At 37.3% G+C, this 15,000-nt stretch overlaps 2 protein-coding genes across 2 annotated transcripts in view; one reads left to right on the top strand and one right to left on the bottom strand.

Moving 5' to 3' along the window:
• The window catches only part of LOC137972995 (mitogen-activated protein kinase kinase kinase 1-like), a 19,281-nt gene extending 5,381 nt beyond the window's left edge, over nucleotides 1-13,900 (bottom strand). Inside the window, exons 1-12 of the mRNA XM_068819698.1 lie at nucleotides 13,720-13,900; nucleotides 13,526-13,628; nucleotides 12,422-12,493; nucleotides 10,267-10,509; nucleotides 9,598-9,711; nucleotides 7,093-7,360; nucleotides 6,316-6,403; nucleotides 5,570-5,699; nucleotides 4,392-4,595; nucleotides 3,749-3,870; nucleotides 2,258-3,254; nucleotides 1,316-1,459 (exon numbers count right to left, since the gene is read on the bottom strand). Of these exons, the coding sequence (XP_068675799.1) occupies nucleotides 1,316-1,459; nucleotides 2,258-3,254; nucleotides 3,749-3,870; nucleotides 4,392-4,595; nucleotides 5,570-5,699; nucleotides 6,316-6,403; nucleotides 7,093-7,360; nucleotides 9,598-9,711; nucleotides 10,267-10,509; nucleotides 12,422-12,493; nucleotides 13,526-13,628; nucleotides 13,720-13,847 (2,613 nt within the window). The 5' untranslated portion in view covers nucleotides 13,848-13,900. The remainder of the gene's footprint in view (nucleotides 1-1,315; nucleotides 1,460-2,257; nucleotides 3,255-3,748; nucleotides 3,871-4,391; nucleotides 4,596-5,569; nucleotides 5,700-6,315; nucleotides 6,404-7,092; nucleotides 7,361-9,597; nucleotides 9,712-10,266; nucleotides 10,510-12,421; nucleotides 12,494-13,525; nucleotides 13,629-13,719) is intronic.
• A 170-nt stretch (nucleotides 13,901-14,070) lies between these two features.
• The window catches only part of LOC137972996 (uncharacterized), a 9,570-nt gene continuing 8,640 nt past the window's right edge, over nucleotides 14,071-15,000 (top strand). Inside the window, exons 1-2 of the mRNA XM_068819699.1 lie at nucleotides 14,071-14,386; nucleotides 14,556-14,692. Coding sequence (XP_068675800.1) covers nucleotides 14,312-14,386; nucleotides 14,556-14,692 — 212 coding nt within the window. The 5' untranslated portion in view covers nucleotides 14,071-14,311. The remainder of the gene's footprint in view (nucleotides 14,387-14,555; nucleotides 14,693-15,000) is intronic.

The raw sequence follows: 15,000 nt of genomic DNA on the forward strand, positions 1-15,000 counted from the left end.
CTGTTTCCAAAATGTTTTGTATTGAAGAAAGTAAAGAAGACCTAAAGTTCTTTGTTGTAATCTGGGATGACATAATGAGGGAGGCAGCCTGAGATTATACCCACCTACAGCTGTACAGTGTACTTTCCTAAAATAATATTCTATGAAAGTGATAACAAAACTGTAGTTTACACTACAGAGATGTTTTTCCACTTTCCATTTTCCGTGAGTGCATTTAGTAATAATATTCATGGTCGTAACTTATGTTTTGAAAGTTCTCAAAATTGCACAAGCTGTAGGCAATTGCAATTTAACAATGGAAGACAAGTTGTGAGAAAAATGGCTGAGTGCAACGGTGCCTTAAAATACGAAATGCATCAGCAAGTTCATGTTTTTTTTATTTATTATAATAATAATTTATTATAAATTTACTATAACACTCAACAAAATTACTTCATCTCTGTATTTCCGTCGCAACTTCCGTATTGCCCTCAAAAACCTATTTATGCATTCATAATTGATCAACCAGAAACGTAATACATTAATTTTATTCTGTTCAGTACGACGATTGTAATGAGAAACTTTAAGACCAGCTCTGCAGTATTGTGATCATCCGTAAAGCATGTTTTTTTTGCACTTCCCTTTCTTGTGTGTCAGTTGTGAGCTAAATAATTGCGATGACTGCTTCAGTGATTTTGCACACATAAATCTTCTCTCCAAAACTAAATCCAGACCAACAAAATGGCAAGGGCAATGGTTCAAGCCTTGAAGACTAGCACTCAATGGTGTAACTTTTTACGTCCTCTTATTTTGTTTTAAGGGTTTTGTAACTGCCCCCTTTTGCTTGTGTCAATATTATTGCAATAAAAAAAATGTGATGGCTGCTTCAGTTATTTAATAAGTATAGGAAATTGTATGAACACAACTGAATGATATAAGAGCACAAGTGATGTTTTGAGAGTTCTCAAACGGCTTATGCAATTTGAGATCTGTCAAAACATCACAAGTGACCATAAGTCTCATGAAATGCTCAAGCAAGTTCATGATTCTTTATTTATTATATACTCAATAAAATCGCTCCACTGCTTTGTTTCCATAGCAACATCCGTATTTCACTCTATAACCTCCCTTGCACTGTTTAATCTATTCATGTATTCGTCATTGACCAACCAGAAACAATTTTGTTGAGTATATAACAATGATGATAATGTTATATATGGTAGTTTCCATCCAACATAGTAAAGAATGACAAAATGGGCAGGGTACATGGTTCAAATAAACACTCAACAGTAAACCTCTTCATGCGTTCTCCCTGGTATATTTACACATGCAATACCTGTTTGACAGCCATAAGTGATCCAGTCATAAGATCTCTGACTGCATAACATGATGAGTAAGCCCCAATGCCCAATAGCTCTCCTTTTTTCCAATGTACACCTTCCAAGTACAGATGCTTAGAGTTCACAGCCTTTTCTAAGGACTACAGAAGCGGAAAAAAAAACTAATACAGTATGTTGCTTTGGGAATGACATCATCAAGAAACAAACATATGACAAGGTGAATGTAAAAACCAATCTAATATACTAGATAGATACTAGATAGATGCAGATAGTTTATTTCACCTTAAAACACTTGCAGCCAGAAGATGAATTATGATTAAGGTTTACAAAATAACATGAAACTGTACAAAAGTTACTATTATCAATATAATAATAATAATAATAATAATAATAATAATAATAATAATAATAATTATTATTATTATTATTATTATTATTATTATTATTGACAAAAAATGCCAATGGAAATTTGTAACCTTAGCTAGGAGTCAAAGCATAGTTAAAGGCCTCCATTGCCTATGCTTTGAACAGGAAAATAAAAATCTGGTAGAGCTAGGGATTCTTTCAGTAAACATTCAGTAAGCATTCAAAATTTCTGAATTGCAAAGCAGCATTTCATAATACATGACTGTACTAAGGGTGGCAGAGGGTCAACAGATCATTTACACAACCAAACTTAAATAACTTTTTACTTTATCACTTGGATATTTTGCATTAATTTTAATGTAGGTGTCCTGTTGTGTCACATTTTTGATGGAAAATGGCTGCCTATCTTCTACATTGCCCATGAATACTGAGGTTACATTTTAAATTTCAAGCTTGCAATACATGTAGTTTGCGTCAAGAAGGAAAGGTGAAATGTCCACAGTATAGCTATTTAAAAAAGTTGTTTTTTTTAAGAATCAGCACAGCACTTAGTAATTTTTGTAATGGCTTACCTCCGGTTGTGTAAAGACAATCACCATTTCATCGCCAGTGTCCAAGCTCTCTATTTTTGAAGGAGAAGGGTGCTGTGATGAAACAGCCATAGCCTTGGCAACTGCTTCGGCTTCCTCTTGCTCAATAATCTCTTGACATTTCTTTCCTAACGCAAGCCTGACAGGGGGCATACGAGGTGAATCTTCAAATGACCTTGACCAATCAAGGCTGACGTCCTTGCTTGGTGACAAACACGGAGAAAGCAACAGGGAGTGTGGCATGGCCTCTGCCACCAACTGCAATTCTGAATCTGACAAGTTGGCTGTTTCATCATCTGAAGGTAATGACGAGAGACTGCCAATTGCAGAATCACGATTACTGGCAATTGACTGTGGAGCATCTTCACTTATTTGCGACTCAATACCCTGCCTTTCCTGAAAACTCATTAGAGCTGTGCTAGAACCAGGAGTCAAATTGATTTGACGCTGAAGTGCACTGCGTTGTGCTGGTTTGAGTTTAGAAACAACCTTTGCAATGTACCTTGAGGCAGATCTACAATGTGAAGCCAGAGAACTACAGCACATTAAGACAGCAACAGCAAGCTTGCTCACTCTGCTGTGAGCGCAGTTAACAGCTTGCATAGTGAACTTCAGAACAGACATCAAGCGCGTCAAATTGTCATGATACATTTCACCCATATCACGGCTCATATTTTGAACCCGATCATTTGTCAACACACCAGCAGTGTCCATAGACACTGACTGCGATAAGTCTTCAGAAAGTTGGAACTCTGAAATGTATTGATCCATTAGCTTTCGCAGGAACAGAAGGCGTCCTAACCACCATGGCCAAGTTGTGTACTCAGGCGCAGTCCGCAGAATGCATGACAAAATGAAGCTGAGACCTCCCAATGGCTGGATCTCATGGTGTTCACCAAGCAGCTTCCCAAGGGCAAGATCTCCACCTTCATCTTTGCAAAGTTCTAAAAGGACCTTTACAGACAAAGCACTAAAACGCCTGAAACACAATAACATACCAAAAAAAGGATAATGAAATAATATTTCAATGCATTTCTCAATGTCAGTTTGGTCAATAGCAATAGGATGGTTTGCTTTAAATCAATTGTGTACAAATGCATGTTTAATGGAGACATGGTTTTCCAGTGAGTGATTAATGCCCTTAATTTTACTGCATCAGCACAATAAATTGCCACATACAGATCTGGCTTTTGTTCGTAGGTAGTCCATGTAACTGGAAAATATTCAAGGCAACAAACTATAGCTGGTTCTTTTGGATGGTGACCCTCGAGAAAATCACCCCTTAGCGACACCCCTCGATGGTAATCCTAGAATCCAGAATTGAGGTAAGACGAAGTTAGTGTCATTTAGTATGCATTTAGTATGCATCTTTTATGCAAAAAGGTCAAACATCATAATGTTTTTCTTTCTACCTTAGAGACCCATCTATTGTTAGGGACACTTTTACCACTGCTTTAACTGGTAAATCAATACCTGTTGGAATCGGCACACTTTGCCACAACAGCTTCTACAACACCAAAGAGACATTTCTGAAGATGTTTCCTTTCCTCCTGTGTTGGATATGATGCATGGGTCATCAAGACACGCAAAGTTCTCTGAAATGATCAACACAACAGCTACATGTACTTAGTACATCAGAATAAAACAATGTTGGATGCAATGCTCCAATTGAACAGAACTGATGTATAATTGAACCTAAATATAGGAAGCTTTCACCAACCAGGGCAAATTTGCCTGAAGCAAGGTTTAACTGCTAACCACTGTCTAAGAATGTGAAGTATCAAAATCTCTTAGTTATGGTATTCAATGGCAAGTGCTGACACGGTGTTGGGCAACCCTGTGCCAGAGTCAATACAAGAACAAAGGATTTGGCATTACTCTTAGGTAATACTCTAAAGCCAAGAAGTTTTCATGCTCAACTCACAATTTTGCCGTGACACCGTAAAAAATGTGATTTAGATGACACAGAACTTTCTACCACCTCTGTACTTTAGGCAGGAATGGCATTTGAGAAAAAGTGAACTAAATTGGCTGCTACTTTAAAGTAATGACTGCTATTGATAAGGGTTTGCTGTTAGACAATTATAGTGAAACCACACTAAGTTCTAATTCATACCAGAGCTGCTACATAAACTCTGTAAACAGGATCACCACACATCATGGACAACAGAGAACAGCATGCCTCAAATGCTGCAATATTCTGTGCACCGTTTCCCTCTACAAATAATGTTGTGATGTCTTTACTCAGACGACGCAGAGCTGTTTCTCTCACATTCCATTCTCGAGAGAATAAACAGCATACAAGGTTTTCCCCAAAGACCTAAAGAAGAAAAACAGAAATTCAGAGGCCGATTTTACTTCAAGAGAAATAAAAAGATGTGCCTCCAGTCACTCACTGAAGTTTTTATCATGCCATTGAAACTGTTTTGTCAAGTCAGTACCTGCATGTATCACAGCCAAAACAGAATGTTGGAGATCTTGAGAAGGAACATCAGGGAGTCAACTAAGATACAGTGTACTTGTATAATGCCAGTGTCCTATTTTGCATTGTGAATTTTGTATGTATGTATGTCTGGTATGTAACTATGTAAACTTTATTTTATCACTGTAAATTTATCAGTTACAAAACCTAACACCTAAATACATCATATCCTAACTAAATCTAATATTCTATTAAAAAATTAAAAACAAACTAAAACAGAAAAACTGCTTTTAATTACATGAATGCCGATTTTATTGTCAACTTACACCATCATAAATCACTGTTACAGTATGCTTTAAGATATACATACTTAATTGACCACTCCCCATAGGGGCTAATGAAACACAATCAACAAAATGACAGAACAGAACAACAACAACAACAACAACAACAACAACTGCAAAGAATCCCAACTGGCCAGTTAGATATTGACAAGTGCATCTGAGAAGCTGAACCAGGGAGGAACAGATTCAACAAGTGGTCAGAAGAACAGGTCTTGAACCTGGAAACTCCAGATCTCAAGGCTTTAGCATCCAAACCACTGGGCCACACGGCCTCCTCAAGATCAAAATTAATAATGAAATCATTTTTGAAGGCTGCACTAGTAATTTAGCTCCAGTTAGTTTCTTAGAGGACTTTCCCTAAAACTTGATCTTTCCATCATACCATTCATTTTTGTTTTTTTGTTTAACAGTGTAGTGTGCATTTTTAATTTAATCATAATGTAAAAATGCACATTTTAGAAAGAATTGCATCATTGCCAATCTTGTAGTTGTAAGAGATTATCACACATGTTCGGTCTGTACACAAACCTCAATCCAGGGTTTTGCAAGTTCCACTTGGGATGCTGGAACTGGATCAGAGTGAGGAAGAGTGATCTCCTCTGGCCCCAGTGGAGCTGGTACACTTGGCAAATCTGATCGTAAAGCGTGGCTTGGTGATCTAAGGAAACGAAGAAATACCAAAATTAAACAAAGCCTGTGCTTATTACTCCTCAGCTATCTGAGTTATTGAATGAAGGGGTAGTTTCTAAAGAAACTGTGGTGCTGGGTCGGTGGGGAAGTAGTATACAAAAATCTGGTTTTATCAACGGAGTTGATAATGTAAATTGGCCACCGTACAGAGATTCTAAAAGCTAGAAAGCTAGCTTTTAGAATCTCTGTACGGTGGCCAATTTACATTATCAACTCCGTTGATAAAACCAAATTTTTGTATCTGAGTTATTGGCTAATCCTCCCTGTCACAGCTCAAAAGTAAAGTAACTCAAAAAGGTTGAACTGAAAATGTGTCACTTCTGGCAGCCACTAAGGAGTAGGACAATGTATGACACTGGAACACTGTTGGTGGAATAAGTTACATGCTGGTTTGGGTGAGGAAGGAAAACCCAAGGATCAAAAACCATATAGCGTCATTTTAAGGATTTGGACATCGGCCAATTTTGTTGCCGCACTGCAAGAACTTGAGCCAACCAAATGAACATAAAGCCATGCAGCTAGGAATTTTCAACGATTTAATTTACAGTGAGCTACTGTAATGGAAAAAAAAAACAGTCTAATACCTTTCAGTTCCATAGGCCTCGGATGACCAAATCTTCCGGCACAATGGGCAAATCAATGCTTCTCGCTGCCTTTTACATTCAGCAGCCCCTGTTTCATCATGGACAAAGATACAATGCAATATTGCATGACAATACGCAAGCAACACCTTTTTTCAACATACAGGTATGCCACTTATTTTTATTTATTCCACTGACAACTGGCTAATACGGTGACAGCTACAATAATTGTAGCTGGTGAGAAAAATATTCATGCTGCTCCTCTTGTTCAACAAAACATACAATCTGTTCATTTTATCCTTACATGTACCATTTTGTTAGTGATTATAAATTCTCATGATTATTACTGTACGTTCATTTTGCAATCATCAGAAAGGTATGCCTCAATACGACTGCACGATGCAGTTACAATGTAAGAGTCATTATATGGTCATTGAAAATTTTGACTTTATGACTGACTGCATTCATGCAGTTCTAGTCTAAATTAATATACCCACATTTTACCCTTGCTCACCACAGAGTCTCCAATAGCTCAGTGGTTAGAGCATCCAACTAGATCACAAAGGGTTGTGGGTTAAAATCTGATCATACGAATTATCTTGTAAAAATTTTAATATAGTTACACTCACTATGGCTGAAGATGATGTTTGAAACATCAAAACATGTTCCTTAAACTCAAATGTGTGGTTGTATTTTTAAAAATATTATAGTTACACCTTTTAATGTGCTATCCAGACCATTTGGAAAACCTACAGGTAGTATATAGTGTACCAAACTTACAGATTTCCATGCAATGTTGGTGCAGTCTATTATTGCATCCATCTTTGCAGTTTGTCAAACTCTCTCCCTCAACCATTTCCAGCAAGCAAATTGGACACACTTCTTCTTCATCACGTGGAATGGGCAATGATCCTCCCAAACCAGATGAGTTGGGCGATGAAGATGCAGGCTTTTCATGACCTTTTGAGTGTGAATGCTTTGAGTCAGTCATGTCCTTTGACAGCCGTGACTTTAAGCGAGCATGAAATTTCGATAGCAGTTTCTCAACCTAGCAAAAAGATAAAGGCAAAATTAATAAGAACAAAAGTCTAGATTAGACAGTATTCTAAAGTGTGTTTAAATAAACAACTGTAGAATGATCGAGAAGTATTCTATGAATAAAGAAGTTTTATTTAATGGTCAATGCTATAAGTGGTGTACTTGAAAAGATCATAGCTGATATCCCTCCACAGGAGTTAAACAGGTTTAAGCTACAGCTACAGTGTGCCAAGACTAAAAGGAGCTGAGCTTTTGAACATACAATACCAGGTTTAAGACTAGTACAATTTTCTCTTTAAGATATGGTGGCCTGTACATGTACACTGTTGCTGTAATGACACGGACAAAGTAATACCTCACATTACAAACAAATGCTTGATGGCACAAAAAGAAACCTCATGGGACAAACAAATACTTAGTCACTGAAATCATTGTGAAAGCTCAGTTCAACATGATAACATCATGTGGTATTCTGCTGACCCTCTGAGCTAGAGTGTGTGCCATATACACCAATCTACATGCTCACAAAGAGCTATCAACAGCTGTTAATAAAAGGATAGAGTAAAGACTGATGCCTTGACTGCATTGCAGCTGCAACACTCTAGTCATTGTCTTACACGTATATCAGACCATCACTACCACTTTACAAGGTCCTAAGGCTTATTCGATTGTTATAGATATTTAGCGGTAGATGGCATATTATTTTTATAATTACTTGAAGCCACACAGTCTGTGATGTACTTTTTCTCCTAATTCAAAGTCATTTATAAGTATAAAGTTATTCAAATTAAAGCCTCGGACATAATTCAAGCAAACAATTAAGTAACCTCTCACTGAATATCACTTCCCCAACAGTTTTTTTTTTGCCTTGAGGTATAACTTATTTTGTGGTAGAATATTTTTCTCTAGCTGTGTCACTTTTTGTTTGTGCCCTTCAAAGTATTTGTTCCTGCCAATTGAGTTTTGATTTGTTGGAGTTGACTGACCATAATTATTAACGGATGTGAATAATACTTTAACACCATAACAGTTACACATCTACACTGTAGGTCCACTCAAAAACTTTGTTCCTTTCAACCCTTTTCATTCTGAGTGACACTGACATTAATTTCTATTGTTTAATGCCAGATGTTTTTACTCATCAATAGGAAACCAGGGGAGGGGAGAGACGAGAGGGTGGCGTGTATTTTTACATGGTCAAGTATTACGATCATGAAACTCCTTTTTTAAAAAGGCTGTCCTGACTACCTGTTAAGGAACACCTCTTTTATCATCAAGCTATCATGGCCTTTAAATGTATGACCAAGCAATTAAGCCCCTAAGAATTAAACAGACCAGTTCAACACCATAGAGCAAGTAAGCAAAATAATGTAAAACTACATGTAGGAGTAGTCAGAAACTTAACATTCCTCTTTTTAGAACAGCTTCTGGACAGCCAACCTTTTACTACAGCTTTTACTATTCAGCTTTGGAATGATTTAGAACCTTCATTAAACTTAAGTCATTTGGTCCAAGCTTTTAAACAGAAAGATGCACCTAAAAGGTGTGGTGCATTAGTCACATGCAAATGATTTATCAATCAACCATGGATGCAACTTATAGCAATATGCCCATAATAATTATGTCATAAAATTTTATTAGTCTTTCTTTTTTTAATCCTGAGTCCCTTTTTCTCACGCTAGGAATATTCTAAAAGCTTCTGTCTCTGTGTTGCTGTTTGTTGATCATTATCTTGGATAATTCATCAGTCATGCTTGAATGAATTCAAACAAAGGCAGAACGTGAAGCCACCCCTTTTATAGTGCGTCTCTGTTTAAGACGATTTAGTGTAACTTTTTGGAAAAATTTGAAATGGTTTTTAGTTCTTTATTTTTTTTGTTTTAAATACATTACTGTCTATTGTCTATTTTCATATTAACTTTTTAAAATATTTTTAACATTATTGTAAATATTGTTCCTGAAAAGCCCCTTTGGGGAGGCAACAATAAAGTATGTTAGTATGAGGGTGCAAAGATGGCCATTAAACTAGCACGTGATAGGACTAAAACCCAATCTTTTCATGTTTGTTCACATGTTACAGTACATGTAAGTGTACATATAAAGCATATTCATATTATACATTGCTAGCAAGATAAATTATTTCGGTGTACAGTACACCTGATGTCTTAATAATTTATTTTTGCTTCAAAGACATGATTGCTTCATATAATGGTAATCAAAAAGCATTTACATCATATCCTTACGTACCTCAAAGTTCTTTAACTTTAAGTTCCACAAAAGTGGATCATTATCTTTGAGCTTAAAAACCCTCAACATGACAAAGAGAAGATGGACACAATGCGGTCTGGTGCAAGTACAACTCTGAAAATAACAATCAACACAACAGGGTGAATATTCATTAGGCATCAGAAATTGGTCTTGTTACAGGAAATTCTCTCCTAAATTTTCCTCCAAGCAGCCATTACACCACTGTTACACCTTGAAACTTTTAGCACAAACTCATGTGCAACGGTACTGCAAAACATGTTTCCATGGGCATTGCACCATGTAACATAACAGGTCGAAACTAGTTTGTGAACTTTGAAACTGGTCTCGAAATGTTGTTTCAATGGCCTTTGTCTGTTTCTGATTGGCTTACACAAGACCGAGCAAGACCAGTTTCACAAAGTCAGTTAAATTCTCTTTTTTAACACCAATGCGACTGCTGTAACCACTGCAGAAGTACAAAGCAGTTCTACTTTACGTGAAACTTGTCTCACAACAATAAGTTCAAAAAAGTTTCTCAAAACTGACCATGTTACACGGTGCATTATGCTTCCTGAAACTTGTTTGACTACGCCATTGCACACAAGTTTCGGCTAAAAGTTTCAACACATAACTTTATAGTCAGAAAAGAGTTTTGTTCTTTTGTTGTACCTGAGGCCCAATCATGACACGGAATTTATGATCAGGAGAGTCCCCACCAATCAGAAATGAATTTGGACCAGTCTGCTGCAAAAGATACAATCTTGCTCGCATGGCTTTCTCCACTTTGCGCTTACAATCATTGGACACATCACAGATTGGTGATCCACTTCGTGGGAACAGGAAGGAACAAGAGTTGTTTGGTGAATTACCAGGAGTGCGGCGGCGTGATGGTGGGGAAGGTATTCTAACAGACTGCAAACAAATAATATTGAAAAAAATGATTAGTTAGGATATGGATTGGGATATAGATGTGGAGACATTTTGTTTTTGTTGTTGTTCATAGTAATTCACTTTATAAGGTCGCAATAGTAGCAAGTATGATAAATACTGTAGGAAACAGACACCTTTTTTAAAAGATATGTTTCGGAATGCTTATGCCATCATCAGTTTAATTCATGAGTTCCTAAGTGTAAACAGTTATAAAGTCTACGGGTAGATGACAAAATTATTACAACATGACGTAATACATTAAAGCGGGTACTATTATTTTACAGCGTGACACCAAACATCAAGGTGTAAACTAAAATGCGAGAACAGTGTTGTACTGTAATACTGCAATTGTTTGTTAAGTTCCGGTTTGATCTTATTTATATAAAAAGCTTCTTTGAATTCTCTTTATCCTAACAAGCAGACAATCATTATTTGATTGGAGCTGGAGGGTGACTAAACTGCACGCTACAGGTTAGGGCTGATGTCATTGTTTCACCATAGCTGAGACAGTCCAATCCTTTACCAATGCTAACATTAGGCACAATGCTTTCGATAATGTTTAAAATTTGGTTAAGTGTAATTTAACTATGTTAACCACCACGAGCTTAGCGGTCAAGTGGTCCACAGGCTTAGCGGTCAAGCGGGTCATAAGCGAAGCAGTCAAGCGGTTCACAAGCTTAGCGGTCAAGCGGACCACATGTTAAGCGGCCAAGCAGTCCACAAGCTTAAGTTCAGCGGTCAAGCGGCCCACAAGCTTAGTGGGCATCCAGCGGTCAATCCCATAAGTGCAGGCTCACATTGTATGTGGTAGCTTTGTACAATGCTAGGATCTGCGAGTTCTTTGTTGAGCGTTTGTGCAGTGGTTTGTGGAGTCCTTCATTTAACATCTTCTCCCCCCTTCCCATCCCTTATTTTTCTTTCTTCCACTGTTTCATCAATGTGATGGGTGCCTGGAATGGAGACTCATGGCTGGGTTGCGGGAATTTGCCAGCCATGGGGGCAGTATTCTATCTAGGGGCTGGCTGGACACAGTGGAAGCCCCTGGGTATCCCAGGCATCCACCTTCCACTTAACCTAAGGTTAGCATTTTTGTAAAGGTTTGAGTTGTTTCAGTTAATAATAATAATACTAATACATACAACAATACATACTTAATTGACCCCAACAACTGTTAAGAATCCCAACTGGCCGGAGGCAAACCAGTTGGCTATTTACAAGTGCAGCTGGGAAGTTGAACCAGGGACTACCAGGAAAAAATTCAACGAGTGGTCAGCGCGGGTCTTGAACCCGGGATCTCCAGATCTCAAGGCAAGCGCCCTAACCACTGGGCCACACTGCCTCCTTATGGTAAAACAATGACCTGCAACCCTCACTTTACACCTGCTGAATTGGAGCCACAAATAAAGGAATCTATAAGAATACAATGTTCTCTGCAAAGTAAACAGTTTAATTTTTTAGTTCAGTGGTCAACATCTACAATAAAATGTTTGGATTACCGACAAAGGGACAACTACATTTAATAGCACAAAACAAATTCAAGGGGTTTTACATGCCACTTACAGAGGCACAAATCTTGTTCAAAAATATGAATTAATCAGATAGAGCTTTCAGTATACCCAACAATGTGTTCCGTTGATAAATTTAATTAACTGCATCTGTTAAAACTTATTTGCAGCATTCAAACAATGATACTGTGGTAAAAATTGTTTGTACCTTACAAAACCTTCAGTGATAAATTATTTTAATTTTCTTGTTAAGTTTGTAATAAATCAAGTAGTGCCAGTTTTTAGATGAAATATTATTCAAGCTATCTTGTGCACTTGTTGATAATTTAAAAGTTTTTATAATAAAATTATTATAGGGACAACCAACAAAAGAAGTAACAACAACTGACCACTGATCCAGACTGACATGATCTAATATTATTAGCACTTGCAGATGTCCCTGGTGATGGAGGCCTAGCAACCTGGCATTACAAAAAAGACAGTTTGCAATCATTATTGAGGGGTGACCCGAAAACACTGATTCCCGGCCAGTCCATAGACTACCCCGACGTACTACCCAAACGGACTACCCCCAAAATACTATTTCAAGTGAGTACTATTGCTCGTAAGCAGCGTCACAATTAGTGCTAAGTCTAAACATCCATTTTAAAAAACGTTGGTCAACAGTATTTTCAAGTCTAAGCAACCATTTTAAAAAGGTTAAGGTTAGCTTTCAATACTTGTTGTGACGGCAGATTACTTCATGTAAGTGAAGTGAAACTGGTGCAACACACAATTACTGAAAGCTAACCTTTTTAAAATGGGTGCTTAGACTTAAATACTGTTGACCAATGCTGTTGTATACATGTAAACTATGTACAAACTAGGCCTTATTTAAAAATATTATTACACAAGCTTCATTAAAATTTAACTTGTTTGAACAAATAAGTGCAGATGCCATTGCATTCCAGGCAACAAAAGTTCAAACCTGGAACAATCTGCAGATTTGATGCTCTGTTTTAGGAAATTTGGTTTTTGTGTAAGCTTACGTTAATTATAAGCGAAAATTGTGAAGACTGATAAGATCACCAGAATAAATTAAAGACGGATTGCTTAATTCCCAAGTGAACCCATTAACTTGATGTTATCTTGAAAGTATTTATTTTGCAAATTAATCGACTATGTTACGATTAGAGCAATGGTCGAGCCACTGTCTGCTCCAAGGAACACCCCCAATAATTTGAGAACATAATTATGGGAGTCGTCCAAAAACACCTGACGTGGTGCAACATAGAATAGCAATTATGAAGCGGGAATCAAACAATGTTTTTTTTGCTTTCGCGAATTAAAATATCACACCACCGACACAAAATACCGATGTCAAATATTTTTCAGATTTTTCAGCTAACGGGATTTTACATCGGAAAACACATAACTGACGTTCTATTTTTAGCAGTGTCTATTAACAAGTTGTCATGCTTCCGCGCTTTGCATTTGATCTGTACATATCTTACCACAGGCTGTGTTTTTCGTTTTTGCACGGTTTCTTTATCCTTCTTCCAAGATGGCATAGTTTTAAGCTTTTCCCTCAAAAGTGCTTGCTCCTCCAAAAAAGGTCTAACGTAAAAAAAAAACAGAGAATATTGAACCGGGTCCGATCGTGTTTACACGTATAGTAAATCGAGTTTGTTTCACAGCATTTTCTTACTTTGCCGATTCCGTAATTTTCGCTGCTACAGGTTTTTTCTCTTCCTCTGACCTCATTAGATCTTTCCCCTGTTTCCCAGATTTCTTCCACTGAGGAAGAATTGAATCTGTAGGGCTCTGAGCGGCCATTTCAGCGGAAGAAAACTTCCAAACTTCACCACGCTTTCGCGTTCTTGTCGTTCCTGCGGGAGGAATTTGATTGTGTCAGGTGAACTGGCGGCAAACAATACCGATCTCGATGACATCATTGTTAGCCAATCAGAATACAGATATTTTTTACATCCAATGGTTTTTCCCGCCCATTATTTTTCCAAATATGGCATGCTATTACAAAACGTAATCATTTTGCGTTGTCATGGAGGAGAAAAATGGCCAACAATGGCCTATAATTTGAATGTTGTTTTCATTGTATCTAATCTAGGGTCTTCGTTTGTTTACATTGTGAAACTGAGCGACTTTTAAAAACAATGTTGCGATTTTCTTGGTCAACATCGGTGCAATTATTAGCCGATCAGACCAGATGATATGATCTTTACTTTGTTTCTCATGCCATCTTGTTTAAAGCTGCGATCAGCGGGTGTACTCATGAACCGATGGCTTCAAGGTGCATAAGTACTTTGAACGACCTGGATAAGATTTCAAACAGAATACATCACAAGCATTCAAAGGTAAGCCTCACATTGCAAAGTAATTCACTGAATGTTTAATACCTAATGCGTCAAAGGCATGCAACAGTTCGTTGTTGATTGATTTTAATATTTGGTATGAGACTTCTGGTCGTAATTATTCATCGGTGTCTTTCAACATGTCTAGTATTCCTTGTTTTTTGCTCTTCAGAGGAGATTTGGTGTTGGTATCGAAGCCAAACTTAAATCTGCACGCGATAAATTGGAACGATCTTTGCGAGAAATTGACAAGTCCTGCTCTCCATGCAGCAACAAGCCCTCTGTCAACCATCGATCGACGCCAATCAGGTACATAGTCCGCAAAAGAGCTAATTAATCAATTAAAGGTGTACACGTTTGACCACTTAAACTTATACAATATATGGTCCCCGATATGCTCAGTCATCCATGAGTATTTATTAGTTACTTGCTACGTGTTACAATATAATAATTAGTGATTATCAGCTAATGGTTTGATGTGTTAGAAATCTCGGAACAATCACTTCAGTTTAGGGGTTTAATTGATTTGTTCTCTTGAGATAACAAATTTAATTATTTGTTTTTCCTTTCTTTGCCTTGTTTATGGTGGCTAGAACCAGTTTCACCACATTTAAAGT

This window comes from Montipora foliosa, chromosome 10 (assembly GCF_036669935.1).
Source record: "Montipora foliosa isolate CH-2021 chromosome 10, ASM3666993v2, whole genome shotgun sequence".
Lineage (NCBI taxonomy): Eukaryota > Metazoa > Cnidaria > Anthozoa > Scleractinia > Acroporidae > Montipora > Montipora foliosa.